The following is a 12,767-nucleotide window of genomic DNA, read 5'->3' as shown; positions in this document are numbered from 1 at the left end:
TTTTCCACCCTGAGACTTGACAAAATGCCGTGGTGAAAGTCACCTGACTGTGAGATTTGGCTGCAGGGTCTTGGCAGCACTTGGAGTGAGGTATGGTGAGATGTGTCGTGGCCAAAACCACCCCATCATTCATGTAGCCGAGGAGGAAAAAGGCCTTAACATCTGGGTCATTCCATGCCGACTCTGCTTTCTTCTTTTGAAAATGACAGATTCGACTTCCTGTTATTAATTTGATGACTGTAGCCATTCAGCAACAACTATTTAAATGACTGAATGTTGCCAAGTTTCCTAAGGATCTCTTGAATGTTCAGGACAAATTTCAACCCAATCCAGTGAAAAATAAGCGATTGGTGAGGAGACGACACATACAAGGAAACACTAAAATGCTGAAATTTAGCTCAGAAATAAACTTAAAAGGTATTACAGAAGTTTTAACATGATTTTTTTTTCAAGAAAGTGCATGACATGAACTGGGAGGCCCGAGGTGACTGTCCTTTTAAAGCTGCTGTTGCAATGCAAATACAAGTCAAACAAGCGTCAGATAAGACCACAGAGACGATTTACTTCTAGATCAGATATCTCTGAAATGATGAGTGAATTAGCCTGAGTCAAATTCCCTCTGGGAGTGATTTATTTATAAGAGACGTCAGACTCTCAGTACACACTCAAGTGCACACGTTTATGTACAGATGGTGTTGTTGCATTTTCAGCTTATTTGAATGTGTTAAATGTTGTGTTTTAAAGGTGCACTATGCAGTTTTGGGGGAAGAAATTTTAATCAGAAGAGAAAAATCTTCATTGACAAACTAAATAAACAATCTGTCTTTGTGTTCATGACTGAACTACAGAAGGGGGTGAGGGGAAAAAAGTTTTTTTTTTTTTTTCATTTTGCACTTCAAGTAAAAAGTTGAAATGTCGAGAATAAACTTGACATTTCAAGATCAAAGTCGACCTTTTGGGACTACATCACACAGCGCATGTGACTGCCTCAACAAAATGCCTTGTGTAGATGAACTGGTGAAACTGTACTTTAGTAACAAAGAAATTATTTCTCTTTCAGCTCATAAAACTAAGGTGTAGTTGTCGGCATTAGGACTTTGATTGTGCCAAAAAAAAACTGCATTTGTTTCGAAGGAAAAACTACACAAGCTTGGAAGAAGTGGCCACACGAACTGTAATTCAACTTTTTGACTTTTTTCTTAAAGTACATAATGAAAAAAACCTCACATATTCAGACTTACTTTGTTTATATTTGGCGGACCCTGCCACCTTTCTAGCTTCAAACAGTGTTCTGCGAACCTTATTTTCCTCTGAGAACAGCTTGTTTATTCACATATGGGGAAAAAAAATATATATATTTCTGAGTTTTTTATTATTAAATATTAAGATTTCCTCTCCAAAACTACATAGTGGCCCTTTAATGTAGGTCAGATGTAGATGTACTAACTCTGAACAGGGATTTGTAACACTAATAATGACTCCAAGTGGCCACCGGTCTCTTTTTCCTTCGTGGAAAATGAACTCAGACGTTGTTGAGCAGGGTGAAAATCACACATAAGATCTCGTCAGCACGTAAACTAAACATATGAGTGGATCACACAGCAGAAATCTTCCATTTCCAGTGGAAGCTCGACCATTTTGTGCGCGGGGTCCCGTATGTCTGACCCACTAACACATTTCTGTTTAATAGACGGAGTGACGTCACGGCGGGGCGGAGTCAGGCGCCTTCAAAACACAGCCTGCCCTCAATCCTCCTTGATTTTCTGCTTCCTGCCTTCTTTATTTGCGCTTTTTTTCCAGCCGCTGCCCCACTTCTTTGGATTTATTCGCGCTGTTTTGACTTTAGTTTCACCCGCTCTCGCTGTATAATGCGGCTGCTTTCGGTACATTCACTCCAAAACGCGTTTCTATCCCGTGGTTGTGTTTTCTAACAGCACCAGACTGTTGTTTGTTTTGTTTGCTGCTTTCGGGGGATATGGACTAATGAGAAAAACCGTATAAATGCACCTGCCGTCGAAGGGATATCCCGCTTTTGAATACGAAGAGGTAAGAGAGAGAAAAAGAAAAGAAAAGGGGGAAGATGAATGTTTTGGACTGTTTGCAGGAGGCTGCAGCAGCTGCAGCCAATTATCCCGCCTGGCTCCTCTGTATGTGTGTGTGTGCGTGCGTGTGTGTGCGGGGTTTCAGCCTCAGCAGATTAAAACCAAGTCAGACACTAATTATTTAAACATTTTGCATGCAAGTCTCTGAATCCTGCTCTGCCTGCGTGCAAACTCTGCAAAAAAATGGCGATGTTGTTTATCAGACTGAAGCACAGACGAGCTGTTTCCTGCTGCAGGCTTCAGCTTCTCTCAGCTGGTCTCATCAAACTCTCACCCGGCGCCCAAAACTGACAAAAGACACCGAAACTTGTTCAAAGTTTTTTTGTTTTTGTTTTTTTTTTACGTTTTGTGTTTAAAGATGCTCAACTTTTCTTTTGTTATCTTACCTCGAAACCACAAAGGGAACCTAGTGTTGCACCTTTTTGTGTTAACATGAAATGTTTGATCAGAAAATGAAGGTGGAATGAGCAGTACACAGCTGAGTGATTGGATGGTTATTACTGAGTGAATACATGAAGGGTGTGTGCAAGATCTGCAGTAAAAATGAAAGTCTTTGTGTCAAAACTTAAGCCAAAGTATAATTTACTCAAGTGCTGCACTTAAGTACAATTTCCAGGTACTTTTCCTTGTATATTTCCATTTTCTGTTACTTTATACTTCCTCTCAACTACATTTTATTTGATACATTTAGTTACTTTGCAGATTCAGATTGTTTACAGGCGACTCACTGTGACGTGATCCCAATCAGATAGTGTTGTAGGCGGGGACGTTGTGTGAGAGGATGTTGCATCAGAGCACAAAGTAGCACATTTTACATTTTGAATGCTGAATATCGACCCAGATAATCGACCCAGAGCTAAACAAATGCTTTGTAATGGAAGCTTTGTTGACTATAAGGCGATCTGTTCCCATTGTGACGTCCTATCTGTGTCCTCCTCCTCCTGCTCCTCCAGGTGTGTGTGCCCTGGGTGCAGCCTGGCCTGTGCTGTGGTGGTGATGAAGAACCCAGGAGCCGTGGAGAGCCGCCGGCTGGCCATCCTGCTGGAGGCCGCCCTGCTGAGGGAGGATCGGCTCTGGAAGGTGCCAGTCTTCAAGAATGGATGCATCCAGGTGAGACAAGTGCACACGTGTATGCAAGAAAAGTTTGTAGTTTTACCTCATTAATATATTAATAGTTTGAATTTCCTCTCTAAAACTACTTACTGCCCCTTTTTTAATGTTGGTAAATCTTGAACACAGTATACCTACATCTGAAAATGACAGGATTTGTAACACTACTAATTACTCTGGTGTGATAAATAAGTGGGCTCTGGTCTCCTTTTGTTTATGGAAATCAAATAAGTTCTTGTTAAACTAAAAATAAAATATCTTTCTGATCATCCGTAATTGAGTTTATCGGAAGTAGGAGCATAAAACCAGTGAGTAAAAGGGATTAACAGTAGGTGTGTCTGAGATGTCACATAAAACTGATTTCTAAAAGCCATCACATGTGCACGTTTTTAATTGGTATATCTGTAACGCTTCAGTTTGAATCATACAGTGGAAACACAAGGCAAAACGTAGCACCAAAGCCTCAAGACTTCTGAAAAGTTCAGGTTATTGGCAGCTCTGTGCTGCAGTTTAATATCTCGTAGTGTTATAGATCAACTTTGATCCCTTTTTTGAATCAACAAACTTTCCCATCTTTCACACTGTTCTTTAAGATCATAATATCTTTGTGCAATCCACATCAGCAGTTTTACCACTGGATATTTAACGTGTATAACCCAAAACACACTTAAATATTTGCTGACATCTGATGTTTCATTCAACAATTCTTTTGTCCTCTCAGGGCGCTGACATCTCCTTATCCCAACACCACGAAATGATCCTCTGGCTCGGAGAGATGAATCGGCTGTTCCAGTTCTGTCCAGAGACGTTTGCACTGGGAGTCTGTGTCCTCAACCGACTGCTGTCCACGGTCAAGGTGAGGATAACGGTTTCCAACCAGTTTTCGGTATCTAAAATTTCAAATCTCCATTACACTGTACTTAAAACCTGCACAAATGGTTCCACCCCTAAACTAATGGTCCGGGTCTGTATTCAATAAAAGCAAATGCATTTCATTTGTAAATAGGCTGCACACAGAACCTTGAATGATGATCTCTTTATTTTAGTCCATTTACTGAAAATTTGACTGTATAAGTGTATTTAAATTGTGTTTGAATTAGAGCAGCAGCTGCACAAATCAAAACCTCTAACAGACATTCATACTTGAGCTGTTAGTTTGTCCTTTGCTTCAGGGAGAAAGAGATGATTGTGAGCCATAATTGTCCTATTAAAGGACTCATATCCCTCATAACCTCTAAAACTGATCATTGCTGAGAACTTAAATGTGCTCATTTCCCAAATTCACTTACTGTTAGTCTGTCAGAATCTGTTAAAGCAGTGAAAAGGCTTCTGTTTCGCCATGTTTTTCCTAGATATTCTGCTTTTTAAGAACTAAATTAAGTATTTTCCTTGTTTTAGGCCCAACCAAAATACCTGAAAATCATTGCTTTTACCTCATTGGTCCTGGCTGCCAAAATCAATGAGGAAGATGAGGTAAGATCTAAAAACACGCACACAAATAAAAGACACGGACTTCGTTGTATCTTCAAAACAATACGTTTATTTGCTTCCCTTTTGTTGGTGTTTAAACAGGTAATAGGCTCTGTTAAAGACCTGGTTGTGCAGAGCGGATGCAACTTTTCAACAGCGGAGATTCTTCGCATGGAGAGGATCATTCTAGACAAGCTGCACTGGGACTTGTACACTGCAACACCAGTCGACTTCATTCACATAGTAAGTCAGAATTCAGCAGAAAGACAGGCAAACAAAACATTTGTTTTTTGTTTTTTTTTCTTCAACTGGACCTGAGCGGTCGGAGCATCTCAGGGTGAGCTGGCTGCACTTTGAAATGCTTTGTGAGCTCAGGTCCTGGTCTTGCCTTTTTTAAAACACAGCAGTACAAAAGCACACATTAAACCATCATGCTTGCATCACGTTGGCTTCAAGATGGTGTTTTTTACGAACCCCTTCAAACACCCCTGACCCTGACAGAAAACAATTGGTCCTAGTAGAGATTGTGCATTTTTATTTGATTTGACTCATTGTGCCCATTTTTAAACTCCGTTCAGTGTGTCCTTCCCTTTTTTAACAATGACTGTCGCCATAAAGGGAAAATAAATCATAACTCTAATAAAATCAAACGGTCTGATTAGAGGATATGTTGGATTTACATTTGGTTTTGTAACACATCAGAATAAAATCTAAAGTAAACATTCAATAATAAGTGTTACTTGGCTATTATAAAACAGTTTGCTGATCACTTTCCTCAGATCTAATCTAACAGATTAAATAAATCATCTTGCTTTAAATAACTACAAACCCTAAAAGTCACTTCTTTAGTGCCCACATCCGTGTTTAAATGCTTAGTAAAGGTCAGTTTCCACTCTATTTAAAGATTTTCATTATCGGCTTCAAAGAAAAGTGGCCATATTGGACAAACCCAGCTTACAGTACTATAACCCAGGCCGATTACCCAGATCGTGTGTGTGGACAAAAAGCAACAGCGATGCATTTCAGCGAGATGTCTGAAAGGAGCTGTATTGAATTCCTCCAGACGTAAGACTGCATTTGCAAGCTGCCAGCAAAATAACAGGCGTGTTGCATCTCAGGCCAAGGCACTTCTGACTAACTGTTACCCGCAGCCCCACACTGGATACCCAAACCCTCCAGACACCCTTGTTTTTGTATCTATATCATGCTGTGAATTGTTGATTCATGTCAAAGAAAGGTTTGTCTTTGTTTAAAAAAAATCCCACGCTGTGTTAACTCTGTTTATGGCACTATTATTTCACAGCATGGACTTGTTTACAGTAGTTTAATCACTAAACCCTCACACGTAATTGCCCAGAGCTTTAACCACTGGTTGAACTGTAAACAAACACAAACAACATGCACCTCATGCTGTCGGGCCCAGGGCTGTATTCATAACGCTTTCAACAAGAGTTCATCCAGGATGAATTTAAGATCAGTGCGTTCACTGCCAAGGCAACAGCTTGAGCAGGACGGGCTGGGTGCTATTTAGGTAAAATCAGTTTATTGCATTAAACATCAACTTAAATATTTAAAATGTAAACATGTTGCACATAAAACAGAACTTCAGCTTCTGCATCTTCTTCGCTTTAAAGCAAAACAAAAGAGCTGCAGAAATTAATTAATCGATTAGTCGCTCAGTTTGATAACTGATTAATCATTTTTCAAGCCAAAAATGTCAAAACATTTGCTGGTTCCAGCTTCTTAAATGTAAGGATTTGCTGCTATTCTCTGTCATTTATGATGGTGAACGAGGAGTCGAGTTGGGTTTCAGACTTTTGGTTTGACAAAAGAAGCATTTGAAGATATTTTTGGGCTCTGATGAGCATTTTTGCACAATGTTTTGACATTTTATAGATCAAGGCTGCCCAAAAATAATGAAAAAATATATATATTTATTAATCACTGTTATGTGAAGAGAATAAATGCTTTTTAAATAGGCCCATGTAGAACTTATTATTTATTATTATTATTATTATTATTATTATCATCATCATCATCATCATCATCATCATCATCATCATCATCATCATCATCATCATTATCATTATTATCAATTGTGCACAGCAGCCAGAATGACAATTTGTGCATGTAGTCAGTCAATAAAGGATACTTGGGATCCTTCTACGGGAGCCCTGAGAGGCAGAGTGTTTCTTCCCTTGCCTCTCTGGGCTTCAGAGAAAAAGTTAATAATAATCGTTAGTTGCAGCTCAAGCTGAAAACTACATCGTCAATGAGGAGGTAAAACAAGTCGTAGGCCAGCAATTGGATGCCTTTTATGAATACAGCCCATAAGTTTCTTGACAGAAATAGTTTACACACCGTATTGATCCACAATATTCAAAGGATTTCCATTCAGACAACATCGTCAGTTTTTAGGGATACCATAATTCCTGATACACACATCTTCTCTACGTAAATCTGACAGATATTGATGAACTTGCTCTAGAAATGCCCACTGCTGATTTGTGAGGTCTTGTCGTGCATTCTGTGGGTCAATAATCTCATCCCCGATCCAAAGCGCGACCTACATTCCCTCATCAAATGGGAAAAACAGCTATAGATTTGTTTCTGATGTTGTAATTGGCGGTGGACTGATAGAATCTCTTAAAGCCACAAACCATAAACTGTCACCAGAAAGCATCTTGGCACATTTGGACTGATTCAGTGTCTTCTGCAGAACTAAAGATGGCACTTTCCCCTGACTATTACAGTTTGTGGATCTGACTGATTATTGGTGTCACAGGTGTGGAGTTATTGTTGTGAATCTATTATTGTCCTACTACTTAAGGTATTACAAAAGTCCAGCTTTTAAAATAAAGAGACATAATGTATTAATAAAAACTATAATAAAATAAAGACATTTTCTCTTTTTATACTATTCAAATAAATACTTTTTAACTATACTCTCACAATCACATTCCCCCTGCCCTGAAGAATTCCCTTTCCTAAATAAAGTCTTATTCTCCATTGTCTATAAAACAGTAATCAATAAGATCTATCAATAATTTGCCACAGACTCTCCACCATGACACTTTGATATGGTTAAATACGAGGATTTACAGAGATGCCTTGTCATTAACTCTCAATATGCTTCAACATCCAAGTAAAACTCTTGAAAGGCAGAATCAGCGACGTGATGCTCAAATCTTTCGGATTTAAACATACAATTTTCCTTAGTTTGCTACATCACCCTGAATTTCCTATGTTTCCAAAACGGAGCAAATATGGATAACTTGAGGAGGAAGAAGAAGGGCCTTTTTAGAAAGTTTTAAGAAGTCAAGAGCAAATGTTTCAGGGATTACTTCTTGACTTTGGCACCACATCGCTGAAACTACCTTCCAGGAAACTCCACCTTCTCTAAATACCCATGGCTTATTTTTGCTACAGAGTAAGAGACAAACCAAAGCAAATGAGCTAAACGAAACATGAAAGACTGCGACAAACACTACAAGAACGTGATTTTGAAATCTAGTCTTTGATTTTCTTCACAGGGAAATCACTTGTTAGCATTCTTCAGTTAAAGCTAGAGCTAGCTAGTTAGCTTGAGCCCCTAGGTTTCAATAAAGCTAGCTAACAAGCTGTTAACAGGTGTTTTTTTTTTTTTAAATAACTGTGTGACAAGTGTGTGTGAAGAAATCCTCTTACTAAAGTTCAACCCATTTTTTTCCAACATTGAGCCGCTCACTTGGGTTATGATTTACAGTTCCTGCCTACAAATGGGAACACAGAAAAGCACCGCACGTACGATACAATACGAACAAGATTACTATGATTCCTCAGGCAAACAGGTGGGTCTTCATTAGTAAATCCTGATAGTGGGATTCTCTACCTGTTGCTCAAAGTGTCCTCCTGCACAGAGCTTCAGGTTTGGATGTTAAACAGCAGCTTTTAATGCATCAATGAACACTTGAGAAAAGTAGAGAATCACAGACTGTAAAGTGAAAGTGTCATTGGTGGATGAGAATGAATTTATGGTCAAAGTGATGGTGACGTGTTGACCTTTTTGTCAGAAATGCATCAAATGTTAAATGCACTGGTATAGTTGATGTTGACATGAAGTTATAAAGTAGTCGAGGTAAAGGATGGATGGACAATGACACAGTAATGACATCATTATGCTAACGTTTTGGTCTCGTTCCTCCTTTCGTTTCTCTGCTCATCTCCGGTCCAGTTCCACGCACTGCTCGTCTCCGGCCACCCTCACCTCATTCCGTCCATCGGGCTCGGCTCTGGCGTCAGCTGGGACCCGGCAACAGACCCCGCCGGGCCGGGGCATCAGAAGAGGCCTCCGGGCTTCCAAGCGGCATTGTGGACCAGGCAGGTGCAGCACTGTATGGCCTGCCACCAGCTTTGGCAGTTCAAGGGCTCCACGTTGGCCTTGGCCATCATCACTTTGGAGCTGGAGGCGCTAACGGCTGACTGGTTCTCCGTCTTCACAGATCTGCTGAAGAAAGCACAAGTAAGAGAAATGCACAGGCTGGCTAGAAAGGCCTTTTCTCCATGATTATAGTTGGTTTTATTGGAATCTGCATATAGTTTGAGGTCTAAAATGATGAAGTCAGAGTTTAAACGCACTGACATAATATTCTGCTAAAAATGTTCTGGCCATTATTAAATGCCAAAGCTCACAGAGGGACATCATGACTGGTGCATGGAGGCATATAGCCATGATGTGATAATTCTAGTTATCTTTAGATGTCCCACACTTTTTTTTTCTTAGTATTTTCCTCCCCTTTCGTTTCACAAACTTCTGCACCATTTGCAGTGTAGAATAAGCATTTTTCTTAATGGAGGGTGATTTGGATGAAGGCACATATTGGCATATTCAGGTGTTCAAATGATGCCCTATACTGCCAGATACAAACACAAGTCTTTGGTTTAAGCAGCTGCTTCTACAGGTCCAACACTGTCAAAGAATAATGAAATTAAGGGAAGGAAAGGACATTTTGCAAACATGTAATAAATGCAGTCCTGTGTCGTCGTTAAAAACATATGCCATTGGGCTGAAACTGAAAAGTTACCACAGTGTTGATCATCTCAGAAATCATTCTTTAATCATCTGATAGGTAAAGTCTGGTACGGTCTAGTTCCAGCTTGCAGCATTTCACCCATTTGATGTCTTTCCCAGATCGATAGCAGCGAGTTCATCCACTGCAAAGAGATGGTGGACGAGTACCTCCACAGCCTGGAGTTCTCCCTGCCGACCAACGCAGTCTACATCTTCGACAGCGCCCTGATCCAGGATGAGGAGCAAGCCTGGGGCCAGCACCTCAGGCAGGCCAGGAGGGAGCGGGACGGCGGCCAGCAGGGGGACTGTGACGAGTACTACGACGGTTTTAGGTGCTTGTATAACGAGGAGATGACTCCAGGGCTGGAGGGAAACGATGTTGTCAGTTTGCAGAAAAACGTCTCACCCTGCCCGCCACTGCACCCCGCTGTCAACTAGTTGGAGATTTAGTCACACCACCCACCTCTTACAAGTGCACAGTGCTTCCTTTTCACAGGGAGGATGTATACTGTAATTCAGCACATTTTAGGGCTTCAATCCTTCAAGTTTCATGGGGCACCAAAGTAACTGACTTAAATCCAGATGTTACTCACCACCCAAAACATTTAGGTATCGACTTAAAAGATTTAAGAAAAGGCAGAAAATGTTCTCGATAGCGTTCCTGAGGTCAGATTTTTTTGTTTTAGTCTCCTCTGTGCACACGTAAATGTGAATCTAAATGGATCAGTGTTTGAGTTAAACTCTTATTCTGATGCCATAGCTTGATCTTCCTGTTGACAGCTGGGCAGCTGAGGAGAATATGTGGCGAATCGTCAATCCTGACTGAACAGAGATTCGAATGTCCTCCTCGGCGTGGAGTTATTGGTCCAATTAGTTCTGTTATCTATTATTAATGTTGTTTGTTTTCAACTTTTTAACCTACCTGTCCTTTACATCCACCGCAGGTCATTTTTGTTTAACAAGTTGGAGGTAAAGGATGAGAATTAGGCAGTTGTGTGTGTGTGTTTTTTTTTTTTTATTTTATGAGTGTGGTTGAGGCCCAGAAAGGCTTTTTTTTATGTTTGAGAGCTGATCCTGATTTTCTTTTTTTTGTGAAGAATCTTGGTGCTCAGGTTCCACCCAGAGCCACATGGCACTTTGAGATTAAGACAAGCTTTTTTAAAATGCAAATATTATATTTTTTCACCTTTTTTTATTATTATTTTAATCTCTTAATTGTACTAAACATTTTTGTGCTTTAAGTGTTTTATTTACCAGTTCTTTACAGAAGCTGTTTTTACAAAAAGAAAGCTTTACTTTCATGACTAAATGCTGCAATGTTTTTATTTCATTAATGCTTCTGCTTGTGTTGATTTTTACTTTATGCAACTGTTGTAACATATCAAAACAAGAGCACCTTTGGGACATTAGTTCAACACTAGAGCAGAATGACAAGTGGTCGTTTTGACATCATAAGATTACCTGATTAGAGGTCCAGCATCGATGTTCTCATTTAAAGTTTCAGTACTTTTATTTTTTATCATCATGACTTACTGTATGACAGCACAAATGATCATACCCAAAATATTGTCACATAATTGATGTCAGTTTCGTCACAATAAAGACGCGACAAAGTGTTATGTTTCAATTTAAACTGAACAGATTGTATTGATTCTTTATTTTACTCTAGGCTGCTGAAATGTGAACTGGTTACTGTCCGTTTTCTCACCTGTAAAGTCTGCTTCGATTCATCCAGTCAAGCCTGATGCAACACCAGTGACCAATGTACAGGTTTTAATTTTTTTTCGTATGACTCCGTTTACTGAGGCAGCTATATCTTACTGTATGATCAACCACAGAAATAAAGCTATGACTTAAAAAGTCGAAAGTGTCATTTTCCTGTTTTGTTGATGTCAAAAGGTTGGAGAAGCTTTCCTGTAAATGGAAGGTGGCTTTGTTTACAAGAAGAGGTCATGTGATTTCACACATGCTAGTCTGTTTACAGGTCTAGTCATACTCTGCCCTACAAAATCAAACCGAAAGTGAGAACAAATGGATTCAAAGTTTTTTTTGACTGTCAGCCAAATGTGTTATAGGTAGAAGAGCGGTCATGTTATTGTTTACTACAAGTAATTTTTGTCTTGACCCTCCTGTTTTTGATGAGAAATGCTAAATCCAATTATATTTCTTCTAACATCACATCTGTATTTAATTGTTTAAGGTCTGCATGTTTAAAAAAAAAGTTGAAATAGATGAGTGGTTTAAAAAGAAAAGTCAAGCAATCCTCAATATGTTGTGAGGTTTAACCTATTGAGATGCTTGACATATTTTAGTGTACTGTAACATTTATGTAAACCTCTTAATAGAGAGCTGTCACAGACCGCAGTAACTGCAGCCAAAGCTCAGAAAAAACCACGGCAGAGTGCAGTAACTTCCGGAGGAGGATTTAGGCCACTGTAAAAAAGAAAAAAGCAGCGGCCCTAATCCTCTTTGGTATAACTACATTTACTGCGGCTTGCTTTTTTTAGTTTTTAGTTGAATGTCATAGTTACTGCAGTTTCTTTTCTAAGACAGCATGAGATTGAACTCTTCATCACAAGATAAAACATATGAGTTCATCTTCAGTCATAGACTCTGCTCTTTGGCTTTATAGGGCAATACTGCCCTGAAGATAAAGAGAAGCGACCTTACCAGCCCTCTGTAGCCAACTCCTCATCTGTAGGCTACCGGCTAGCAGCTAGCCAAGGATGTTACATTAAAGGTGCACTATGTAGTTTTGGGGAAGAAGTTTTAATCAAAAGAGAAAGATCCTCATTGACTGAATTGTATGCCTTAATAAACAAACCCTCTTCATTTTCATGACTGAATAAACTAAAGAAACAAACTGACCTTAAAGGACAACAGTTTCATTCTGTCGTACTTAGTTTATATTTGGCGGACCCTGCCACCTTCTTAGCCTCAAACAGTGTTTTCCAGGGACCTTATTTTCCTCTGAGAACAGCTTGTTTATTCAGTTATGGAAAAGATAAATATTTCTGAGTTTGTATTATCACCTC

The 12,767-nt window shown here is 39.5% G+C and overlaps 1 protein-coding gene across 1 annotated transcript; it reads left to right on the top strand.

Moving 5' to 3' along the window:
• Nucleotides 1–1,757: 1,757 nt before the first annotated feature.
• On the top strand, nucleotides 1,758–11,599 carry ccni2 (cyclin I family, member 2). Its single transcript, XM_073479013.1, has 7 exons — nucleotides 1,758–2,046; nucleotides 3,056–3,212; nucleotides 3,934–4,068; nucleotides 4,611–4,685; nucleotides 4,785–4,925; nucleotides 8,896–9,183; nucleotides 9,853–11,599. Exons 2-7 carry the CDS (start codon nucleotides 3,099–3,101, stop codon nucleotides 10,168–10,170), a joined length of 1,071 nt encoding a protein of 356 aa, XP_073335114.1. The 5' UTR covers nucleotides 1,758–2,046; nucleotides 3,056–3,098; the 3' UTR covers nucleotides 10,171–11,599.
• Nucleotides 11,600–12,767: the final 1,168 nt, after the last annotated feature.

This window comes from Pagrus major, chromosome 13 (assembly GCF_040436345.1).
Source record: "Pagrus major chromosome 13, Pma_NU_1.0".
Lineage (NCBI taxonomy): Eukaryota > Metazoa > Chordata > Actinopteri > Spariformes > Sparidae > Pagrus > Pagrus major.
This window is presented reverse-complemented; position numbering and strand designations above follow the sequence as displayed.